Source organism: Varanus komodoensis, unplaced genomic scaffold, assembly GCF_004798865.1.
Source record: "Varanus komodoensis strain SLA01 unplaced genomic scaffold, ASM479886v1 scaffold16, whole genome shotgun sequence".
Taxonomy (NCBI): domain Eukaryota; kingdom Metazoa; phylum Chordata; class Lepidosauria; order Squamata; family Varanidae; genus Varanus; species Varanus komodoensis.
The window spans coordinates 13,814,951-13,840,504 of record NW_025335468.1 but is presented as its reverse complement, the minus strand read 5'-3'; the positions used below and the strand labels follow the sequence as shown (position 1 = coordinate 13,840,504).

At 43.1% G+C, this 25,554-nt stretch overlaps 1 protein-coding gene across 2 annotated transcripts in view; it reads right to left on the bottom strand.

The window, feature by feature from the left end:
* The window catches only part of TUB (TUB bipartite transcription factor), a 74,880-nt gene extending 51,479 nt beyond the window's left edge, over positions 1-23,401 (bottom strand). For both annotated transcript variants that reach the window (XM_044425973.1, XM_044425974.1), the window contains exon 1: positions 23,250-23,401. In XM_044425973.1, coding sequence (XP_044281908.1) covers positions 23,250-23,287 — 38 coding nt within the window. In that variant the 5' untranslated portion in view covers positions 23,288-23,401. The remainder of the gene's footprint in view (positions 1-23,249) is intronic.
* Between the last annotated feature and the right edge of the window lie 2,153 nt (positions 23,402-25,554).

The following is a 25,554-nucleotide window of genomic DNA, read 5'->3' as shown; positions in this document are numbered from 1 at the left end:
GTGATCCATCACTAGATTTATTTAGGGTTTTTTCAAGCCAGCTTTTAGGAAACATCTTCAAAAGATTCTTTTTTTCCTATTTACCATTAAATTAAAATATTATATATTCTGACAGCCATACAAACCTTGTCATTACACAGTTTGTTCATTGCTGAGAGGAAGAAACTTGTTTCTCATATACTGTGCACTCATTTCTTTTACTCCCAGTGGGGCTTTCCAACTTTACTTCTGGCATATAGTGTCATGTTTTACAAGATTTACTTGCACAGGATTTACAAAAATAAAAATTAAAAATCAGATAGCCATTTTATGGTTATCTTCAGAGCAGTGCTTCATTCTTCTATACCAGAATGCAATTCTGAAGCATATGAAGCAATAATAAAAGTGCCTCTGAACATATTCACAGTACCTTTCCTCTTCAGTAACCACTACCTGCCCTATGCACATAGGATGGTAATCTTCTCTGTCTTTCAAGCAGCAGCCATTTCAGCTCCAGGCACTTTCAGGCATTTCTTGAGCAGGGGGAGGTACCTCCTCTCCTCTCCTCTCCATGTCACACAATGACACTCTGCACTGGATTCAGCTGGCAGTCCTTTCAGACGTCTCTTCTCCATATCTCATCCCATTATCCAAGCACATCCTTACTAGTGTGTGCTTGGATAAGCACCAGGTAATTTCCAGTTGAACGTTACTGGATTTTTTTTCCATCATGGAGGGAGTCCTTGACTTTGCTTAGTGTCACAAATCCCCCAGCACAGGTCCACACTGCTGTCTCTCACCTGCACATTACCTGGTCCTCCTGCACAGTACATGACTGCAGGTAGCCAGTCACTGTACTCTCTGCCTCTTGTTCTCCTCCAGCACCACAGCCAATTAGCTGAATGCTCCTGCCTTCTCTTCCTCCTGTCACCTCAGAGCTGATGACAGGTCTCCTGACTCCCCACCCCTGAAGCCTTCATTGGTACCAAAGTTGGAGGCAACTGATCATCCAATGAAAGACAAGAGGCCTCATTTTGGCCACACTGGTCTTCTCCTTCCTCCTCCCACCCACTGGAAAGCCCTACTTTTTCCAACCACCCTCAGGGAGCAATTCGGGGGAAGGCCATTTCTCTACCAGCTGCGGAGTGGTGGAAGAAGATTTGAGCAATCTTATAGAATCTGGAACATTTACTCAAGAAGCACAGGATTGCTCTCTATTTCAATCAGGGAACAATCATATGTAAATTTAGACAGAAAAATGGCCTTGAGATAGCAGCACATCCCAACCTGCATATCTGGCTGGGGCATGCTGTGAATTTTAGGGCATTTTCTGTCTAAATTTGCATAGGATTGTGCCTTTATTTGACTAAAATTTAGGTGTACTGCAAGAGCACTTGAATTATGTAAAGATGCTGAAGTAACATGGCACCTTGGTATTAGATTGCCCAAAGAGCTTTTCACAATTCCACTGAACCTTCAACAAAAACACATTTTGTTCTCAACAGCAGTTTGTTCTGCATGTGCACCACACACTGGAAATTACAGAATGTTAGTCTTATAAACATGCTCCATTGAGTGAAGACACAAGTTTTCCCAAGTGGCCTTACCCAGCAGTCAGCAATCCCGGCAATACAACTTGCTTACATTCTTAAAATAGTTGAATACAATTCAGGGAAAGGTCAAAAAAACAAAACATCAAAACCCACTGTTTAATACATTATGTACTTAATCCTTATCATCCAATTGTCATTCTGCTTCCATTACAAACCACTTTGCAAACTATCTTGAATGAAGTGAAAACATCACAATTTAGTCTAATCAACACTGATAGGTGCTTTTCAATACGTTTTCAGAAGATGTATCAGTAACAGCATGTTATAAAAATTAAATATAGCCTAATAGAAGATCACCAGGAATCAAAGCCTAGGGACAGAATTAAATTGCCAAGAGTTTCTGCTGCTTCAGTTACCCATCTAAGTGGGACAGAGAGGGTTTTTTCCCCTTTTTTCAAGACAACTAGGCCAAGCATCATTTAACATTACTACACAGAGAAAGTTCAATTATTCCCAGAACACTATTTGAATACAGAGGAATGCAGGCCACTTGGAGTAAGAGAGTAGCAATTCCTCCTATATTAATCTGGACAAGGTTCATAAGTTGTGGATCCAAAGTTTTTATTCTGTAGGCAGGAGTATTCCATGTGGAGTTCCATTCAGGACACTCCCACTGGCAGAATGGGATCATTGCTGATCACTCCCTTCCTTCTACCTCCCTCATTGTTCCAGAGGATCCCTCAACCCTCCATCACAGAGTTTTGGGGAAATAGGGGACTTCGGGGGGGGGGGGGGGGAGAGTGAAATGACAATAATCTCTCCCCTCCCTTTCCAGCCAATAAAAAACCCCTGCAGTAGCTTTCTACTAACAGAAGAGGCCCTTCTGTCCGCTTGAAGCTTTTTCTGGATCCAACCCATTATTGAATATTACACAGCCAACTGGGATTTTTTAACGAAATTTAGCATATATGTCTGCCAACTGAAAGATGTTCAAAATTAAAGTAACTACCTAATGCTTTTTCAAAATGAAAATTATGTATCTATATAATGCTTTCTCAAATGTGTAGGGAAAGACATGGAGCTTTAATGGAAGCAGTACAGAATACTCTCAAAACATGAACACACACACACGCACATACCACATAGCAATACAGATTGCAAAGGCTCTTCTGATTAAATATTTTGCAGTACTACTCAAGTGAGCATCTGAGGAGGAAAATCCACAAAGTGCAATCCAACGCCCTCCCAGGCAGATGCATACAGGCGTCCAAACTTGAAGGCTAACTTGCGTCCAATGTACAGGGTAAGGCGAGGCAGCAGTAACCTCCTGACCAGTGTTCCTTGCCCTGTGTATTTACTCTAAACAGCCATCTAGATTTAGTCCCTGGGAGGGAAGGAGGTGCCAACAGAAACTTTGCAAGGTGTCCACCCCAGCCTGCAGCCCCAGTTCTAGCATGCCCCTGTCTGCTGGTACTGTCTGCTCCTGTCTTAGGCCCAACTGTATCCTCAGAGAGACAGCCAGCATGAGGTTCCAAATAGTTCTATGGCCTCACAGACAGCATTGGAAGTCCATATGACTGCATCCCAAAGGATGAATAGAGAATAATAGCAAGTTTCATTCATCCATTATACTGTTTCATCAGTGCCCAAAGTAGCTAATGATATACCAAATGAACATATGACAATATAAGCAACATAGTATAAACAATTACAAGTCTCAGTAAGCATCGGGAATACATAAGAATATCAGTCTATATCAATAAAATTAACTGTATGATACAAATAAACTAACAATCAAATTCAGCTCAGAGCTAATCACAGATTCATGGACCATCACCCCTACTTCAACTCAACTTGTGAAGATCTCCACAGAATGGTTGAGACTACAATCTTGTTGAATCTCTGTAAAGCACAAGATCTTTCAAATGGCTAAGAATAAAATCACTTGCATAGCAGTAAGTTAGCCTGTGGTTGTAATTGTAACCACAAAAGCCATAATTGCAAATAATTTCAGAAGCTTGTCATCTTATACACTTGATGATCACATAAAATTTTTGCCCTGATTAAATCTCTAAAGTATTTGCTCCCAAATAAGTGTGTGTAGTATCACTACTTGAGCCACATTTTAAAACTTACTCTTGAAACCTGCCAGTATGTAATGGATGAAAAAAATCATAAACATACTAGTTTGTACTATTATATAATGAAGAAAGAGGGAATCATCTATTTCTTTGTTATGTATGAGTAGATTTTCGGATGAAAGGTGTTCAGCAGATTTATAATTTTTAAGAAACTTATTGTATATGAAACAAACCTGGGCAAGAGAAATGCTTCAGCACGTCAATCCACTGAAGGCACTCAGTGCTGAAATCATAATTTAGCATAATTTGTGCTGGAAATGGAAGAAAACCCCAGATTATTTATAATACTACCAACTATAATTATGCCTTTCCTGGCACTGTGGGAAGCTATTTCTAAATGTTATGTTTATTTTCCCAAATTGTACTGTTTATGTAGCCAAAATAAGACTTCCTGCTATTTGTAAGTAAAATCTGTGGCCTAATTGTTTGGCTGTATTTTGCAACTGATTACACATGGCTGCACATTCCTAGACATTTTCATGAATAAGGCAAATGCTGCTACCATATAAGCATGTGTGGTGTAAGAATACAGGCAAACCATGCAATTGATATACTATCTGGTCATCCTGCCTACTGAAGGCCTGGTGTCTATGATGAGCAATTTGACTGAAGGATGTCTAGAGAACCATGGGGGATGTTGGCTTGGCGAGACATCATGCTCCTCCATGAACAGAAAGAAACAGAATTCAGCAGACTTCCCACTGGAGGGCAGGGGTGAGTGGTGATTTTTGCCTATTATTTATGTATATATACAATTTATATACTGCCCATCAGCCAGAAAGGCTCTCTGAACAGTTCACATCATTAAGATGCACAATGAACAAACAATAATCAACAAGCTAATGTATCAATTAAAATAGCAACAATAAACCCAAAGCAACTGCAATCAGATCTGTTTGGAGTTATTAACAGCAATACAAAATAACATGTAAAAATGAGAATAAAAATTTAACTGTTAAAATAGTGAGTAAATATAAAAGGGTTTTACCTGACACCAAAAGGAATAAAGTTGGCACCAGGTGTGCCCTCTTATCTTCCTTTAGAGGGCTCTCCTTGAGAAGGACCCTCAGATGATGACCTCAAGGCTCAGGTAGGAATATACAGAAAGAGGCATTCCTGCAGATAGCCTGGCCCCAAACCGTGTAGGGCTTTCAATATTAGTGTTAGCACTTTGAATGGGCCCAGACTTTGAATGGTAACCAGTGCAATTTAAGAGGACTGGAATAATATGTTCATGTCAGCCAGTCCCCATTAGCAGCCTTGCTGCCCTATTTGGAACCAAATGAAGTCTCCAGACCATTTTCAAAGACAGTCCCATGTAGAACGTGTTACAAAAGTCCAAATGAGAAGTTACCAGAGGACAGCTCTCTGTTGCTAGGTTCTGCGTGTCCTGACAGGGGCATAGCTGGTAATTTATCAACCTAAATTTATCAGCCTAAACTGCTAAAAGATGCTCCATCCTACTGCATCCACCAGTGGCAGTTCTGGATCCAGAAGCATCCCCAAACTATGAACTCTGTCCTTTAGGAGGAGTGCAACCCTGTCTAGAACAGGCTGAATATCACCCAGCTAGACAGACAATGCACCTACCAAAAGCACCTCCATCTTATCTGGATTGAATCTCAGTTCACTGGTTCTCACTGAGTCCATTACTATGTCCAGACACTGATTTAGAAATCACCATGCCACTGCCTCACCTGATGAAAAAGAGAGGTAGAGATCAGTGTCATCAGCATACTGATGACATTTCAACAGATACTTCTGGATAACCTCCCCCAGTGATTTCATGTATATGTTAAATACCGTGGGGGATAAAATAGAGCCCTATGGTACTCCATGTCCTAACTGCCATGGCACAGAGCAGTAATTCCCTGGCACTACCTTCTAGAATTGGCTGGTCAAGCAGGGGTGGAACCACTGCAAAGCAGTGCCACCTACTCCCAATTCACCTAGCCAATCCAGAAGGACACCATGGGTAATGGTATCAAAAGCTGCTAAGAGGTCCATGAAAATCAACAGGGTCACACTCCCTCTTTCCTTCTCCCAGCAAAGGCAACCAAAGCAGTATCTGTTCTGAAACCAGGCCTGAAGCCTGACTAAAATGGATCTAAATGGTCAGTTTCATCCAAGAGCGCCTGAGCTGTTCAGCTACCAACTGCTCAAACACCTTTTTCAGGAAGGGGATGCTGGCCACTGGTCTATAGTTGATGACATCTTCTGGCTTCAGATTAGTTTTTTTCATGAGTGGTTTAAGTACAGCTTCTTTTAAAGAGGAACCACTGGAACCACTCCCTCTTTCAAGGAGGCATTTACAGCCTCCTAGATCCAGGCGCAAATCCTTAATTCTGATGATAAGCCATTATGCACAAAGGTCCAGCATACAGGTGGTCAGGCGGATTAGACCCAGATGTAGACCTTGTCCACATCTGCAGGCCTCAATAACTGAAATGCATCCAACAAAACTGAACCAGACAATACTCTGGATACCTTTGTTAAAGGAACTACATTGAATGTGGAATCCAATTCATGATGAATATGAGAGACCTTATCCTCAAAGTGCTGGACAAACACATCACAGCAAGCTACTGAGGGTTCCACAAGTTCAGACTATAAAAGGTCTCAAGCCACTTGGAAAAGCTCTGCTGGATGGCACTTAGAAGACTCAATGCTGGTGGAAAAGAATTGCCTCTTTGCCATCCTCACCACAACGGAATAGCTCTAAACCGTGTTTGGCTGGACTCCGTATGGGTTTTCCTCCATCTGCACTCCAGCTGACTCCCCTTCTGCTTCGTTGCCCTCCGCTCACTGTATACCAAGAAGCTGGCCAAGCTCTGCTCAAGGGAAGGGGGTACTTGGCTGACTTCATGCCAATCACCTGAGCCATTTCTATATTCCACAGAGCAACCTAGGATTTGACAGGTGCACCAGTCATATCAGCTGAAAAAAAACAAAAACAAAAAACAAAAACAAAAAGCCCTCTGGAAATCAGGATCCATTAATCTTCATGGATTAGACCATTCTAATAGGTCCTCTACTCTGCAGAAGGGAAGGAGGCCAAAAGCCTAAACCTCAAAAGGAAGTGGTCTGACTATGACAAGGGAGTTAATGTTAGTCCTCCCACTTCCAAATCATCATCCTCTTGTCCAGTCAAGAAAACCAAGTCCAGCATATGACTTCTGACATATGTTGAGCAGATGACATGTTGAGATAGCCCCATGGTTGTCATGGCAGCCATGAAGTCCTGAGCACCCAGAAAAAGTAGCCTTGACAGAACCATCATCCAGTGTTCTCACCACTAGGTCTGAGAGCACATCCATCAGCTCAGGCAGGGGGTCTGATGGACAACAGGGTGGGTGGTACACCAGCAGAACCCCTCATGTGTCTTGAGTGCCCAGCACAAGGTACAAACACTCAAGACCCACCTTGGAGTGAACAGGAAGCCTAGAGAAGGAAATTGTATTCCTATAGACTGCAACTACACCACTTCCCCAACCCTCAATGCAATGCTGGTGCTGCACCAAGTACCCCGGTGGGCATAATTGTGAGACAGTGACCCCTCCCGTTTCACCCACCCAAGTCTCCATAATGCAAGCCAGATCAGCCCCCTCATCCGCAATTAAATCATGGATGAGGGAGATTTTATTATGGGCTGATCTGGCATCTAGAAGCAGCAGCACCAAGAATAAGCTGGCATGGCTGCCCAGAATCATCCAGTTGGGGGATTAAACAGAAGAGAGGACACCTGTAAGATATCTAACTGCTCTTTTCCTCTAATGACTTGTTCATCCCCCAGCACCATACTTCCCCCTGCCCATAGCCACCCCTTTGCTTCCCAAAGTCCCCCAGAGACACAAAAAATGCATAAAATGATAAAACAGTAAAATCAGCTGCAGCTCAACTGCAGTTGCTGTGGAGTTGTCATCATCCCTGCCAAAGACCTGGTACCCAAACCAGTACGTAATGGATGCCAAATGGGCAATGCCTTTTGGCACCACCCTTCAGCACCACCCAAGGCCAGTGCCCAGGGCCATTGCCCAGGACACCGACCCTCTATATAGGCTGCCACAGATGGAAAGCCATGCAGCTGGGCCTCCAGGCTCAACTGTCCTGGTGGGTTGCAGCAATGCCCTTCTCTCTCACCAGCTGGTGAGGAAAGGGCATCAAGGAAGTGTCAAGTCCGTGGTGGTGGGCGGGGACAGCACAAGCTGTGGCCGTTGATTCCAGTCCACACCAGGGCACTGACTATTCTTCCCTTTCCTCTGCGGCCAGCACAATATCACCTCTCACACTGTTCCAAATAGCCCCTATTCTTCCAGAGCAGCTTTTTAGGGGGCACTGAGGCTATAGAGTAAAGAAGGAACCAGGAAAAAAAACGCAACCCACCCTCATCTTCCAGCGCTGGTGGAACATTACTGAGGGCAGTTCTTGATACAACCCACTGGGACCTGCTTTGCTGTTGTTGCTGTCATTTTATTTTATTAGGATTGCTTCTAGTTCCCTCCTACCTTCTTTATATCTATTTAAGAATGGTCATTCTTGATTTGTATGGAGTGAGAGAATGCAACAACAAACATTCACAACTGAGTTGTGATGTTTACTGTTTTGTGACCAAACAAAATCATACAAGTCACTGAATTATACAGCTGGAAACTGCACTGGTCATTGAATAAAGTAAGCTACAGAGCAAAGGTCCACGGCATGCAGTAGGGTAGGTAGAGCTGGGAAAGATGGGCCTGTGGGGAAATCTAGGCCAAACTTTTCCAACCTGGTGCCCTCCAGATGTGTTAAAACGCAACTGCGAGAATACCCCAGCGAAGGTTGACCTAGATGGACCTGTAATATATTTCACTGTTAAACTAGTGTTAAGCACTGCCCTCTTTTTCAGTCCAGAGAGACAGGGCACAAAAAGCCAGCTACCCCTAGACTGGGAAACCATGAGCAGCACATTTGCAAGATGTGTACTGACAGCCTGAAACAGCCAAGTACATTCAGGCACTGAATGCTGCTGACAAGTGAATGCCTTTCTACACAGGGCATTTATTCTCAGGAATTCTTGATTCCTCACTCATGGTAGTTTGTGGGAGCTTTACATAACATCATCATTCACCAAGGTCTTTCCCATCTTTTGTAATCATCTCCACAGGTATTTTTTGATCAAGGAAAGTCTGGAATGACTTGGAAGCACTAGGGTGGCTTTTCCTTCCTTTTCTATCACAAATTCTGACCTCAACTCTTCACACTGTGACCTGCCCCAAAATCACAACGGTGTGGCCAGAGCTCTTACTTGCCAGGCCTCTCCTCAAGCCCCACTATAATGGCATACCTCTGTTATCCTTGGTCAGATCTTCGGGTGGACTTCCCCATAGCTAGCCTAGGCCAAATCAGTTTTCGCCTGCTCCAATCAGGATGTGAACCAGGTGCTAGACTCAATTGTTGCTTAAAGTTGCTGCTGCAAGCGCCAGCAGAGTCCCCTCCTAGGCCACCTCAAGCAGGGCAGCAAAGACGCGGTTGGCTCTTGCAAGCACTGGCAGAGTTGCTTTCTATGTGGAGAGAAGCACAGCACCGCACCCCTGTCTCTGTCTGGGCAGGAAAATGAGAGGAAGGGAGGAAGAAGGAATGGGGGCAAAACAGAGAGAGCGAGAAGGAGAAAGGTGTGCACTGTACTGCTATTGGTATCACCAAAAGGAGTGGGCTCCCCTTGTTGTCATCCAGCCACCAGACTTGATCTGGGAGACAATCCAGACCCTAAAGGAGGACAAAGCTGAGTAATCCTTTTTGATGCAAGGGCCACAGCAATAATCTTGTGAGAGCGTCTGGCACCAGTTCCCAAATATGAGTGGAGCCAAAGCAAAAAGTAGGCATGACTAAAACTATGATGGACGTCACCATCCCACACTTACACAGAAAACCACACACACGCTTGAGTACACACACACACATGCACACTCCCATCCATCTCTCCCTAGCGCTCGCTCTCTCTCACACACCCACATTAGACGACAAGGAAGGGCAATTTAAACAGCTGAGGGGGAACAAAGAGGGTGCAATCAGGAAACGTGAGGATTAAAGGAAGCCTTCAGGAAGGGCAGCTTCCAAGCACTCCAAGTATCTTAACTTGCCTGCATCCAGTGGAGCTGGCTTCCATTCGCCTCATCTTTCCAAGTGGAGGAGGTTTCAGGGAGATGTGGAGCTTGAGGGGAGGCTCAGCAGGTGGGTGGGAAGTGTGACAGAACACATCTGGCCCACAAGCTAGAAGCTGCCCCTCCACTGCTACAAGCATCCTGACCCCGCACACCCTCAGGCTTACTCTGAGCATTACGTGGAACTCAGCTGCAACGTCAGCTCTTATCTGCTATTTTCCCCTTCATTAGTAACATTATAGCTGCTCTTAAGAAATGGAAGTCAATCTGCTTTTGGAGTAGTCTCAGATACTTCAACTTTGCACAATTGGCTGCTCATCGGATTTATTTTTGAATGAATGAATGAATGAATGAATGAATGTGATAAATTTACTGAATAAAGTTTTTTAAACAATGCTTTATCAACTAAATTTCAGGGAGGTGTGCAAAGAAGATCATAAAATATTTCAAGCAATACAATAATACACACTTTTTAAAGGCAGTAAAATGAACAAACAAAAATGGCAAACAAGAATATTTTATCCAGGCATTGATAAGATACTGGCACCAGTCCCACTTCCACAGAGAGGGCAATCCATAATCAGAGTGGCACAACAATTCTCCCTCTTTTACTGACTAGCACCTTGAGTAAAGTCTCCCAAACACAATTAATAGGTGGAGGGGACAAACTTGCAGAGTTATACTGATTTTCAATATCTATCTATGTGTGATCCTTGGTTGTCTCCTTGTCACTGGAAAAGATGTAGTCCATAAATCTTGGCCTCGCCCATGTATTTAACAGATACACATGATATCTAACTTTCTGCCAGGAAAACAAGAAAACAGCTGAAGCCTAACAATCTCTCACAGAAATACACATTGACACATAACCCACCTGATGCCAACCTTGTAATCTTTTTGGTGCCAGGATAAGACAGGCCATTGCGCTCAGGCTTTTAAAGATTTCCCACCTATGGGATTGAGGAGATTACCCTTTCTAGGAGTTTTCTGACAGGGTAATTCTTTACAGGATGATAAGCTGTTTGATTTTTTAAACATTCTTTGTTTTTATATTTTTATTGTATTGTATTTTGTTATCTTGTTTTTATGTAGACTTCCCAAAGAGCTGTGGCTATGGAGCACTACATAAATGAATTAAAATGCTCAGAAGCAAGCCCCAGTGAGTTCAATTGGATTTACTCCCAGGCAAGGATGAATATGAGTGCAGCATTACACACAGTGATGAAACTATTCTTCACAACAGGCCAAACTCCAACAAAATATTAAGTCTCATCTGTAAAGTCAAGCAAACAACATCACCCTTGACTTCCAGTAAAAAAGCATAATTAAAGAATTATTAAGTTCTGAAGAAGTACATGACCAGGGCCAACTATTTCAGCCAAATAGTAAGCTTCCACTATTTGCAATCTACAGCTAGAAACAACCTGCAACCTGTCTAATACTCACCTTTAAAAAAAATCAACAACCTTCCAAATTATAGAAGAAATGGCCTTTTTCCTTTTTAAGCTCTCCAGCCAGAGGAAAGCAAGATTCTGTTACTGAGTATAATCCCAGATTGAAAACACAGATCTGTTAAAGACTGACTAAACAGGCAACTGTGACAGAGTTTGCCCCTGCTTTTTAAGATGCAAGCTAATGTTCTACATACAAATTAAGAACTATCTCCGTTTGCCCACTCAGTTTATTCTTTGAACTTAGGGCAGTGCACTGTTAGAATATCATCTAATGCTCTAACCACTTGCTGCAGAAAAGCCATTTTTGTACACCATTACACAGAAGTTCAGATGCATCACAAAAACCTCCAACTGATTCCTGCCTAGTGCTAACTGGTATTATCTTTATGATGGAAAAAGAATGGCAAAGGAAGTAACATGTAAAAGACACGTGCCCATGGGTGTAGCTTAGGGTTAGGGTTATGTATTTTTGGGTTATGTATTTTTAAATCATGTTCAAAAATCATTTTACAATAGATATATAAACAGATAAAATCCCTGAAACTGAAACACCTAAGATCAGAGAATTCCAGGAGAATAAGGGCACTCAATTTAAGAGAAGAGATTTTACATATTTACTCACAGACCTAAAAGCATGGAAATCGTAAACTAAGGCATCAAGCCTTGGCTTCCATAGTAAGCATGCTATATAGTCTTGCATATGGTGGTTGCTTACAGTTCTGTTCGCCCACTCACACGCTTCTTTTTCAGGCTGGCAAAGCACTGGAGTTTAGAACAGTAATATGGGAGAAGCAGCAATGTAGCTGTTGTACACGGGCTGCCCTGCTTTCCTCCCATGCTTTCATTTGAACAAGACAGAATATCTAAGCTACAGGAGGTGGATGGGGTGGGGAAGAGAAAAAGACTGGCACAGAGAAGAACCAAGAACAGATGCAGATGGTTAAGGGGGGGGGGGTGTCTAGATCATCATGATACAATGAAGCAATTGACAGGACACTCCACATTCATGTGTGAACATGCATAGCACTAACCCTGGCAACAGAATGGCTTAAACCTAATTTATTAAATCTCTAGAATTTAGAAGCGGAGTAAGACTGCAAGTCCACTATCTGGATAATACCAGAATAGCTGCTCTCCTTGTCTTACTTTTGATTAAATAGGCAAAAGATTGCATTTTGTAGCTTTAAAAAACTTTGCAAAAGATTTGCTGTCAGAATCAAGTGTTTAGAATATGGAAGCATGCATCCCTTTGAAGAATGACGTATCATTGTTACTACCTTCAGTATAGCCCCTGGTTGCAGAGAAAGGGCTCAAAAACCAAGGGAGCTCAAAGACCACAACAAAGTTTGGGTGCATGCAGGGCAAGACTGTAGAACATGTTTGCTGTTTACAGGACAGAAGTCAAAAGATGCCTTAAGAAATGTTACCTAAAAAGCTTAGTAAAATTAGCCCAGAAAGTCACCTGAAGTGCTTCCATAATGAGCAATTATTATTTTTCTTTAACATCTGCATAATGTTTTCAAGTGTTCAAAGTGCTTCATATGCCCTGTAATCTATACACAACACTGTAAGGTAAACCAGTATTGTACATCGGGCAACTGAGTCTAAGAGTGAGCAGTTTGCACAAGGTCAGTTAGAGGCTTCATGGAAGAAGCCACATTTGAACTGAAGCTTCCTGGTTAGGCTAACAGGTAGGCTGTAGGTATTATTAATCATCTATACAGTTATGTTTCTGGCTCCAACCCTAAAAGGCTCTTGGAAGATTTGTGTGCATTCATAAGTGCCACTGATTTACTTCTTCTGCAGGCAAACGCCAACCCCTTTCACTCCATCAAACATAATCAGTTGAGGCTTTTTTCTGATCAGTAGTTCCACAGCACACAAAAATGGCAACTATTAAGATTTGTTCAAGAATTCCTGACACCAACTGATTTCAGAATACTACATCAATCAGATGCATACTTTTATTTAGTCATCTGTTATTATTTTATAAAAGACTAAAGTCACTTAGAAAGCAATTGCTTTAAGGACGTAATATTCAAACACCACTTTAAAATCTCATGAACACCATAAAGCAAGAGAAACCCTTCAAAAAATGAAGCGTAACATTATTATATATAGACTGCAGGGTTAGTATAGCAAGAATTTCGAGTAAGATTACCTTTTCTCTTTGTGCTATATTGCTCATAAGGGACAGACAGAGCCTTGGAGATATTTAAATAAGCACTGAAAGCTTATGAAAAATTTAACTGCTATATCTAATTTATAAAATTCCTTTTCCATGCCTCTCCTCCAAAGAAACACAGGTAGCTTACAAAAATAACAAAACAAGTCCCAGTAATTCCTAAGCAAAACCTACTATCACAGTAAAAGAAATGGAGGGCAGCAACAAAGGTACTAAAAAGTTCATCAAGTGTAAAGACATTTAAGTGGAGACCAAGACCAAGATCATCTACACTATCATATTCCAGAGCACAGTGTATGGGAGTGAAAGCTGCAAGGTGAAGAAAGCTGACAGGAAAATAATTTATGCATGAAAAACATGGTGCTGCAGGAGAGCTTTGCAAATGCCCTGGATCAACAAAAAATGAACAAGTGAGTCCTAGATCAAATCAAGCCAAAACTTTCCCTAGAAACAAAAATGGAAAACTGAAGCTTTCATGCTTTGGGAACATCACTGGAGAAAGATAATCATGCTAAGGAAAGTTGCAGGCAGAAGAAAAGGAAGACCAAATGTAAAGACTGACTCCAGAAAGGAAGCCATAGCCTGGAATTTACAAGAGCTTAGCAGGCTGTCGAGAACAGGGCACTGTGGAGGGCATTTGTTCATGGGGTTGCCCAAGAAATTATATTAATCTAACTCAGAAGCACCAGCACTAGTACATCAGGCAACACGTGCTTTTGTAAATGAAAATGCCTTTAACTTATGTTTAAAAGTATTCACAAAGAGGCTAATCACATCACTGTTAGGTTCTACAAACTGGATTTGCCAATGAATATGTCCTTGATTGTTTCCCCACCACCGTACCTCATTTATGGAAGGAACAGTGAGCAGATGCAATGGCCCTGGATGGCTGGTAATGGATGACACACTTCTTCTGCCCCTAGGATGCTCATGGGGCTAGACATTCAAAGCATATAACACCAATACTGTACCAAGTCCACTGACTGTGTATTATTTCTGGGCTCAATTAAAAATGCTGGTGTGGGCCACTAAAGCTCTAAATCATTTGAAAATAAGTTATTTAAATAACTGCCCCCAGAGACCACCATCAAGATCCATCAGATCTACAGTGCTACAGTGTGGGTATTCATCACCAAAGGACTACATTCATGTATGGTGGCAAGCAAAAACACAGATATAGACTGGATTAGTACTAGCAAACTTAGAGTCAAATCAGACAGGATGGAAATACTCTGCTCAGGTGAGTGGTGTTCAACCTCTCCAACAAGGAGTTGCAGTCCTGCTAAAGAAAGGTCCATTGTCATTGTAGTAACAGCACCCTCAGTGGCTCAGAGACCCTTTATTAGCTTTGGCTCTTATACAAACTGTGACACCTGCTTGGATGGAGCTGCTAACCCTTCAGTTATTCATACTGGGGCAGTTCCTGTTTGGATTAATCTGATGCACTGTACCCAAGCTGCCTCTGAGAGGCAGAGATTTCAGCTAGTCCAAAGCAGTATACAAGATTAACAAGTCCCAGATGGTTTGAACCATTGCCTCTTCTCCTCAGTACAGGCTCCCAGGCAATTTCTCAGCCCAAATCAAAGCGCTGGCTTTGATCTTCAAAGGCCTTAATGGACTGGGTTCAGGTTTCCTGAAGGATCACCTCCTCACAGATATACCTACCTGGACTCTTTGGAGGCTCTTTTCCTCGTGCACCAACCAAAAGAGGTTTAATGGCTCGCTACTGGGGAAAGGAACTGTTTGACAGTGGTATTCCTGTTATAAAATGACCTCTCCACTCCTTCTACTCTTATCAGCTCTTACCAGGCTTTTTTATTGACTCACTTTTAACCTAAAGAATTGTATTTCTGTGTAATTTCTTATACTATTTTAACTGCTACCAATTACATTTTCATGTTGATTTGTATTGTCTGCCCAACTGTTGTATTTTAATACTTCATTGTTTTCAGGCACCCACAGATCATATCACTAAGTCACTTACAAATTGTCAATAAATAAAACAAATAAATATAAACAATTCAGGGTGCAACCCTAAAGCTTCCCCCAAATTATCCAGGCACAGGATTATTCAGAGCCCGCGCTTTGAGATCCTGCTACCTTGGAGCTGGGATTCCATGGGGTGAGCCCCTGCCCTACCCCTCCTGGCTACCGACACAGAACCAGCAGAACCAGCTGCCTCTCTGAGCATGCACTTGGCCCTTGAAGAACACAAAAAGGTGTGTTGTGGGTAGGAGGGTAGGAGGTGGTTGGGGCCATCACCTTATGCTAAATCCTACTGGCACCCCATTTGCCTTTCCTCCCCCACCACAGTAAATCTAAATGGCTGCAAATTGCCATCTAGAGTAATAATGGGTGAGGTGCAGGAGAGAATGCCACCACCATGCCTTGCTCTGTGTATTAGATACATATAAGTCTCTAAGTTCAAAGGCTTGGGTGAATCTGCCTGGAATGCATTGGACTATGCCCTTAGATGGATAGATACTATTGGAAACCGCACATTTGTTTGGATGGGGTTAGACCTGTGCTACATTACTGCTTGTTTCGCTGCTAAAGCTGCACTTTTACAGCGTAAATTATTGTACTGTGTAAAACCAACAAGGCTTTTTGAAGACACCCTTTCTGACAAGCACTTTTGAAATCATCTTTGCTTACAGAGACCCTTGCTTGCTGGGCAAGCAGGAAAGCGCATTTTCTTAAGTTGCTCCAAAACTCTGAGATGTAGGACTGGTTCCATCCTCTTGCTTTCAGGAAGGGGGCCAAAACATGTATTTCTAATTTGGCTTTTTAAATTGTTGTGGTGGTTTTTCAGTGGTTTTTAATGTTTTGCTATGTTTTCATTTGTTCATGATTTTTGTTTCCTGAATTTTTCTGAGCCACATTAGCTGGTTCCAAAGAGGGGGTATAGAAATGCAACCAATAAACAGCAGCAAACAGGGCAATGTTTAGTGTCATTTCAGATGCAACAGGAACAATGCCACAATAAACCAGCAGATGCTACAGTGTTCTGTCCCTCTTTATACCTGTTATTCAAACTACCACAGAGGTGTCTTGATAAAGTTAATAAAGTTATTCTGGAGTAAGTTAAAAATAAAAGATAAACATAGAAGAGGAATTCATGTATTTTCTTCCCCTGCTTCATAACATGGTATGGGTATTATATACGATTGCTCATTAAGAGGTAGCCATCTGCTGCTATGAAGTATGGTGAACTTGGGAAAACAAGGATAAAATTATCCTTATACTAAGAGCTCAAATTCAGCTACTACTACTTACATTTCTGCTACCAATTACCACCCAGTGGATATATATGCCTCATGTTCAGAAGTATCTTATGCTAACCACTTTCCACAGATACAAAAAATAATCAAAGGCATTGCATCTACTGAGACATTACAGCTCCATGAATGAAATTATCTCCACCATCAACTTTTAGCAGGACTTCTGCACAGTCAGCACTGCAACTGGGCTACTTCCTTCATGCTGGATGCTCTGTCAAAATGCCAGAAAATGTAGATCTTCACAATGAGCTTATGCTAGCATCTATGCTTCTGGAGAATTCAAATTGTGCACATCAATATACATCATGGAAGCACTGAAAAGCAACCAAGAGATGCTTCGAGATGTTATTAAATACAGTAATTCCTGCTGGCTAAACTATTTATTTTAGATGTGGCCTCAAAGCTGTAGATACAGGTTTTCTGGAATTTTTTGAATTGGAAAATTTTCTGGGAAATGTTCCAATCCAAATTAAGTTAATTTGCCTAGAGTCATTAGCATAGGAAATTTTTCAGCTTGTAACATAATTGTTTCAGTTTGCGCTGGAAACTGTCCTTAATGCCATAGGGCAGGATTGGACAACTTCATATATTTTGGTCTACAATTCCTATCAATTTCACCACCATTTATATTAAATAGAGCTGATGAGAGCTATAGGCCAATACACTGAAGGAATAAAGGTTGCCCACTGCTGCCCAGAAAGATCTAACTTAGTATGTTTATTATGTTTGTATTTAGTAAACAGCAAAGCCCATGTTAATTTTTTGTCACAATACACAACTAGTTGATCTGAAATGTTTGAGGAAAAAATTAATGCACATTTAATGTGACAGTATTTATCATCTAGAAATTGTTACTAGGATACTTATAAAAATTAAAAGCAAGAGCATATGTACTTCCCTTACATTATTTATATTAAAGAAAAGCAGAAATGTACTAAAAACTGTACACAATTATCCTAGCAACCCAAAGCATTCCTCATGATATTCTGATAACCACCCATCTCTTTCAGCAAGAGTTCAACCCTCACCTTCTAATGTTGCAGGGACACCATCAGTTTTTCTGGCACTATTTACTAGTTACATTTCACTCTATATGTATTTCAACAAAACATGTACTATCTCACACACGTGCTAGAGAAAAACATTCAAACTGCTGAATTTGTCCAATACTGTACTGGCAATTGGCATAAATTAATTTTTACAAATGAACTTATGAAACAATTCATCACAGAAGACTAAAACATTGGAAAATGTTCCCCCACATATCAGTGCTCAAAGTTCACATGCGGAGCACTTAGTCTGCGGACTGAATGCTTTCAGAGGCAGCATTCCAAGTCCACAATGAATATATATTGGTGCAAGGGCTGATATTGTTGCCCATTTCTAGCACTAGAAGGGGCTACTACGGAACCTGTGCAGGCTGTCCATTCTGCATAGCCACATTTCAGCTTTTGGTTTGGGCATGAACCTTATTTTTCTCTAAACAGCAGAATTAATGCCAGAACATATACAGCTTTGAACAATCCCTTCAATTGCAAATGCCACTTCCTGCGAGGCACAAAGTAGAAGGAGGGTGATAGTGAAGAAATACAAGCACGTGCACAGAGACCTGGCTGTGCAGAACAAGCTGCAAGGGCTTTTTATTTCAGACATTGCATTTTGTGGCTCAGACTTTAAGCATGTATGGCGTCACTTCGAATATGGCCTTTCATGAACTAAAATGGAGAAAGAATCCATATTTTCTTTTAAAAAGTTTTAGATTTAGATTATATTTAGCTTAATTTCTTACATGCTGAAAAGAAGAAAACTGCATTAGTTTTTAAGTCATCTAAGGCTGATTTGCTGAAAGGCACATTCATTTTGAAAGGGAGGAACAGTGACAGAGAGCAGAGAGAGGCAAGTAATAGGAACCATCACTTGCAGCTCCCTGACTTTGAAGTGCAGATCATAGGGAGGACAAAAGAGAAAGGCGACGCAATATTGTCCTATTTGTGCATATCGTGAAGCCATTTGCAAAGTCTTGGCTGCTTAAGTGAGGCCATAGTTGTTACTTGGCCCCAACTGCCATCTTTGAAAAATCCATTAGAGCAGCAATCCCAACCAGGGATGCTTCAGCTGTTTTTGACTGAGCATTCTTAACCACTGGCCATGCCGACTGGAGCTGATCAAAACATCTGAAGGACAACGGTTTGGAGAGGGCTGCCTTAGAGTGACCGCGAGAACGAGACTGGAGTCCTTTGCTGCCTGACCTACACATGGCAAAAAAATATTCTGCAGGAGTCAGTGGTACTACTGTCTTCTCAGACATTATGTAACTACCAGTTAACAGGATTATTTAGTAATATCTTGCCTTTCTCACACGAAGGTCAAGGTAGCAAAGTTCCCAGGTGCTCTCCTATCCACGCATTTACCAGACTCAAACTTTTTAATTTCAGCAAGGTTGTTGCTGTGCCTTCATACTATACCCTGAACCTTGTGTCTTACATGCATCCTTTAAAACGAAAAATAAATACCAGCATGTTACAATCTTTGCTTTCATTATCCCCTACTTATTTTTGCTACACGCTGAGAACCAATTTGTCTGCCTTGCATTTAGAGTTCATCTTCTCCCTGTGGGGGCTGCCACTGAAATGGCTATATAAAGTGATATATAAAATTCTGTGCTGCTTGAGGAAAAGTATTTTCCCCTAAGATGTTGTACAGATATATATTATTCAATTACTCTACATGAAAAATGTTTTAAATGTTATGATTCAGCACTCAAAACCCCTTTTCACATGAGCCATGGCAGGAAACATCACGTATAAATATTTTAAATGCGTTTCTAAATAAATAAAATATAACCCAGTCTGGGATGCATTCTGTACAGGAACTGGTATACACTGTACAGAAAACTAGCAATGACAAAAGCTGCCTGACGTCAGTGCAAGCTTAATTTAGGTTACATTTTTCTTTCATCACCATTTATTTAGTTGCTTGAGTCATTTCAATTGCCTCAAGTCAAATTCAATCAAGTTTATATAATGAAGAACAATATTAAAAACAAATCAAAACAACACCTCCTAAGGAAAAATACACAACAATTTAGAAGAAGTTATTTTAATGGTCCAGAGTACACAGCAAACCCTCACTCCAAGTGAAAAACCACCTTTAAAAAAAAAAACAAAAAAGCTAAAACCCCCCCCCCCCACCCAAGCAGGTCAAGGCCTCAGATCTTCAACATGAATACATTCTGTAAATTCAGCATAACAAGGAGAGTATCAAGCCTCTGAAAGAGGTGGTTCCTGCAGAAGAGGTTCACTGCTGGACCTCTGTCAACATGGAAGTAGCAACCCATCAAGCATCCTGAACTCAAGGCAGCACACTGCTTTAAAACAGGGGTACACATTTTTCGGCCCAAGGGCCACATGCAGCAAACGGGGCAGCACATGCACAGACAAATACTCTGGCAGACACACACTCTGACAGATGCCTTTTGCACTAGCAGGGTTAGCAGTGGTTAGAAAATAACAATTTGCATAAAGAAGCAGGGGAGGGAGTGAGGAGTACAGGTAGGTAGCATGATCAGGGCACCTACAGGGGGCACAGTAAAGGCTCTGCACAGCCATTCTTTACCAGGTAAAAACCATAAGACTAATATTCATCTGAAAATAAATGCTCCTGCAGTTTTGATGCTAGCAACCAATACCAGTCACCAATTTTACTGCTACATTCTGAATCAACTGAACTTTCTGAAGTATCTTCGTAGGTAGCCCTATGCAAAGGGCCTTACAGCAGCCAAACTGAACATTTATTCAATAGCACATGGACATTAAAGGCCTATGAACCAACTTGTAATTATGTTATTTAAAAACCTAAAACAAATTGCCAAAGTAATTCTGTAATTATGAAATCACATTTTTCAGAAAAGAATGAACAGATAAAATATACAAGTAGAGTCATTTTAACAATTGCATTTTTGTTATTATTGATGCATTTTTGTATTTGTATTGATGAATGTTAGTACTGTATTTTAGACTATTAAATAAATGATAATAAATAAAAGATAAACAATTGATGCGCAATCCTCTTCAGTGCTGTAGTTCAAAGAGGCAGCTTTCCTCTGAGAAATTCTATCTGGCAGACAAACTGAGCAACAAAAAAGATCTCAGCACAAATGCTGTGTTTTCCCACAAACAAAGTACTCAGTCACACCTGTAAGTCTAATTTAAGAGGAAATCAAATTTACCATAAGAGTGTGGGAAACAAAGCAAATATAAACACAAACTTGTAAAACTTTGTTTATTGGCATAATTATGTCTCCATTAAACTATGCTCTCAAAGTTTTACAAACTACAAACTCCCCCTGGATTCCTGGCATGAACAAGGATGTGCCACCCTTTGCCACTGGCTTAATATACAGCCACCATGCAGCTGGCCACAACAGATCTAGCGCATGCCACGTCATTATGTTCCTGCTTCATCAGCAGGCAGCATGAACAAGGGGCTCAAGTATAGGATAACATGTACTGCTCCCCAGACGCACACACCTCCCCACAAAAAGAAGTAGCAGTGGCATCGGTAGCTTATGGCAACCAACGAGCCAATGACAGACCACAGCAGCTAGTGCTGCCATGGCGATCCCTACTCTTCTCCATGGTAGCAAAAGCAGCAGCAGGAAGATCTGAGAGATCAGCTATGCTGATTGCCAACCTGCTACAAGGTCCATGCTGGACTTGGGATGATAGGTAGACAAAAGCAGAGCAAGGGGGGGAAAGCAGAAGAAATATTTGCAGTTCCTTATGCAAAAGGCTACAGTGTTCTCCCCACTCTCACACATTTTTTCTTCCAAACCTACACTACAAAAACATGTTTAGAAATTATCAATGGAAAACTGATATGCAAAATTGTATGCAAAATTCCGGCTGCTTAATTCAAAACTACAATTCCTATTCCTTCCCCAACTGTACATTCCTGGTTTCTAGTTCTCTTCATTTAGTAAAGGATGCTTCAGTCATTCATTCATTCATTCATTTCTGACATAGAAAGGTCAAGATCCTGCCCCATGCCTGGAATTCAGTTCCATTTTGCTAAGTAGGGATACTCAATACAAGACTTGTTCTACAGAGAAGACGCAGCTCGGTGACAGAATATGTGCTTTGTACGGAGAAGGTCCCCGGTTTAATTACTGGCATCTCCAGGTAAGTAAGGAAAAACTACCTGAAACCAAACCAAGAATCTGACTCATCGACTAGGTTCACACAACACAGTAAACCATGGTGATTTATAAACTGGGGTTACTTGTCATGTTGGCTGAATCTACCAGAATCTACCAGGCAGCTCCTCAGTAACCACCCTTTGCTTATCACATTGAGTGAACCCAGTCAATAAAAGGCAGCTTCCTAGATTCCAGACATCAGTTACACTTAGGAAATTGCATGAAATCTGTGTGCATCTAGTATGTGGGATGACTGTCCTGTGTCTGTAGCAAGATGTCTATGCATTTACTACCTGCCACTAACATCAGACAGGTTTCAGGCAATTTACAACATGCAGTCACTTAAATGTAGAAATTAGTCTTGTGTGAAGTCTCCTTAAGAAGACTGTAAAGCAGAACTGCACTCCAGATACAGGGCAAATGTCAGCCCCTGCAATTCACTGGAAACAAGAGTTAACAAGGATCCTACATTCACATCAAGGCTGCATCTCTGAAAGATCTTCTTTCGGATGTCTGTAAATACTGCAGGCTTATCATTGTAAAGAAGCATTCAATTGAAGACTTAATGAAAAGCAAGTTTCACAACTGCCAGAGATGTTATAGTGCAGAACAAATTATTAAGATATCATAGCAATGCCCAGTATAGAACTAAAGTTACGCAAAAACAGAAGACACATCTATGTACTAGAGATCGATATAAATGGATTATAACAATGGATAATGGAACAGCTCAAGGCAGCACTCTGCACCAATAGTCCTGTGAGTGACTAGAGAAAAATGCTGGGATCTAACACACTAAAATCCCTGTAACAACTATACAAAGACTGTGATCCTGTTGACTCCATGTTTCAGCCCTGAAAACAAAGAATTTTTCTGACACTTCCCAAAGCCCAGACTGGAATGTAGAATCACCTTAAAAATAGTTATAGATGTCTTGAAGTGTTATCCATGTTTTAAAGAAGAATGTTTTAATATGATGGTGATGTGATGCCCGTGCGAGCAACATACCCAAATTGATAAGACTTAATGAACAAGACTAACACTTCTTTTATACAGGGAACCCTTCTTCCTACAAGGAGGCGGTCTGCACTTAATAACTAACTACTCTCCTTTGCTGGGTCGCTCTTCCTCAGCTCCCACAGCCGCGCAGACGTTTATTTCATACTTCAAAAGAAAGGAAGCACTCCTGACTACGCCTTAAAATAAAACTTCGCCGAAGGTGGGCTGCTTGCCTGGATCTGACCTGCCTCTCCAGCAGCAACGAAGATGCGGCGAGGGGGGACGAGCGCGCGCAAGCCCCGGCGCCTGCGGAGGCGTACCTGTAAGGGATCCAGTCCGCCTGGTGCTTTGAAGTCATAGCTCGCCCGAGGAGCTAACAGCTGCGGCAGGGGGAGCCCCAACGGCCCGAACGGGAGGAAAGGCAGCGGCCGCCGATCGCCTGGTCGCAGACCCCCACCGACCAGGGAAGCATCCTCTGTCCGGCCTCAGAAGCGGCGGCAAGAACATGGGGAGCCGTGAGCCAAGCGACGCTCCGAGCACTACAGCGGCGGCATCCTCTCCTCGCGGGCGGTCGCCGGCCGCGGCGCGGAGGGCGCAGGGGCAGGCGCTCTGGACCACTGTCCCTTCGCGCTGCGGTGGATGGGGAAGCGGGGCGGGCGGGCAAGCGAAGCAGCTCCGGCGGGCGGGCGGGCGGGCGGGGGGGGGGAGGAGGAGGACAGGCTGCCGCGGCTGCCCCTCAGCCCGCTTGGGGACTGCTCTTTCCTCCAATCAGGGTCAGCCCGCGCGCGCTGCACACGGAGCAAGAGAGACGCCGTTGCCTCAGTAGCGGCGAGGCGCGGTCACTGCACTGGCACCGCCGGCCCGGCCTCGAGCGCCGCCCCAAGCCAGCCAGCCGTCCTAGTCGCCCAATCGTCGCAGCCCGCGCGCCCGCCAGAACCCCCCGCCCCGGCCGTCCGCGTGGCCGAGGAGGACTCATGAGCGAGGCGCTGCCCCCTCCCACACACTCCTCCCCCTCCCCCGCCATCGCCCTCCGCCGCCCCGCGGTCGCAAGGCAAACAGCAGAAAGCCGCCGCTTCTCTGAGCTTAGAGGAGGCGGCGGCGGGAGGAAGCGCTCTCCTGGAAGTGGGGAAGCAGCGCGGCTGGAGGGAGGGAGGGAGGGAGGCGGGACGAGCAGTCGAGAGGGGCTGGAAATGGCGGTGTCAGGCCGAGTGTGGCACCCGGGGAGCGTGTCTGCGCGCGAGAGAGAAGGGAGGAGGAAGAGGAGCCGGTGCCACCAGTCAAGACTTGGCGTGACTTCGTTGCATAAGCGCCCCCGCGCCTCAGGAGCCCCCCATGCGACCTTCTGTCCCAGCGAGTCCCAAATAAATGCAAATTAAATATCAGGACAAACCTAAGTCTTCCATGGGCCGGGAAGCTCATCGCTGTATCTTTCACGACGCCACGGGACTCTGGGTTGGTTTTGCTGCTGTCAAGTCACTACCGCGCGCGCGCGCGCGCGCACACACACCCGTTCTGGAGCAATTAAAGAACGTAATTCCTCAAGTCTTGCTGCTGCTTCCCTGACGAATTTCATTTCCATTAATTTCTAAAATGAAAAATGATGGCTTCGGGGTAGCGGTTTGACCGCAGCTCAGATCTGCACGTGGGCTCGTTTTCGGGACATGGCCGTTTCTGAAGTGCAGAGAACTCTGGCCGGGGTATTTCTGTCGAGGGGCTGTTGCAGTTGGGACGCCGCCCTCGGTTGGCGAAAGTGTTTTGTGGGGGGCAAGCCAGTAGAGGGAGGCCCACAGCCGCCAGCAAGCGCAGCTGGTTAGCCTGAGTCTTTAGTGCGAGTGCACTACGGGAACACCAACCATTTCCCCAGCCAGAGCCAGTCCTGGGATCGAGCTTCAGCCCTAACTAGTCCGTGGCTGATTCCAGACATCCCGCGTTCTTCAAAACAGAACTTTGTCCCACTATTGCCCTGCCTTTATAGAACTGAAAGGCAATGTCGTGTGTTAGTTCCAATACTGGACTGGGGACCTGGGTAGTCCCCTCTTGACCATGCAACTCACTGACTGAATTTAGGCTAGTCACTGACTCACAGACCAACCTACCTCGCAGAGTTATTGTTGAGAAGAGAAAATAACCCTATGTAAGCTTCCTTGGGTTCCTCACAAGAGGAAAGGCAGGCTATAAATTCAATGTAACAACAACAGTTTTAGAATAGAATAGTAGAGCTGGAAGGCGCCTGTAAGGCCATCAGGTCCAATTCCCCGCTCTGCTTTCTCATGTGATCACCCATCTGGCTGCACACCCTTACGGTTCAAGCTTAGCAAAGGCGACTTGACATGCTAGCTCCATGTATAACTTGATGCATACTGTAGCTATGCAGGCTGCTTATGTGGAGTCAAGTGGAGGACACCTTCCTCTTGCAGCTTACCTATGTTTTCCCATCACTTTTCCCATCTTTTTTTACCATATAAACTGTTAAAGAAAAGAATATGGAAGAGCTATGGAATGCCTTCTGGCAGTTAGCACTTGGACCTCTTCCTTTCAAAACAAGCTGATACAGGACACCCTTCCTCACTTCAGTCAGGTTTAGTGCCTTCACTGCCCTCCTTCTAAGCTTCTTCCTGAAGGCAT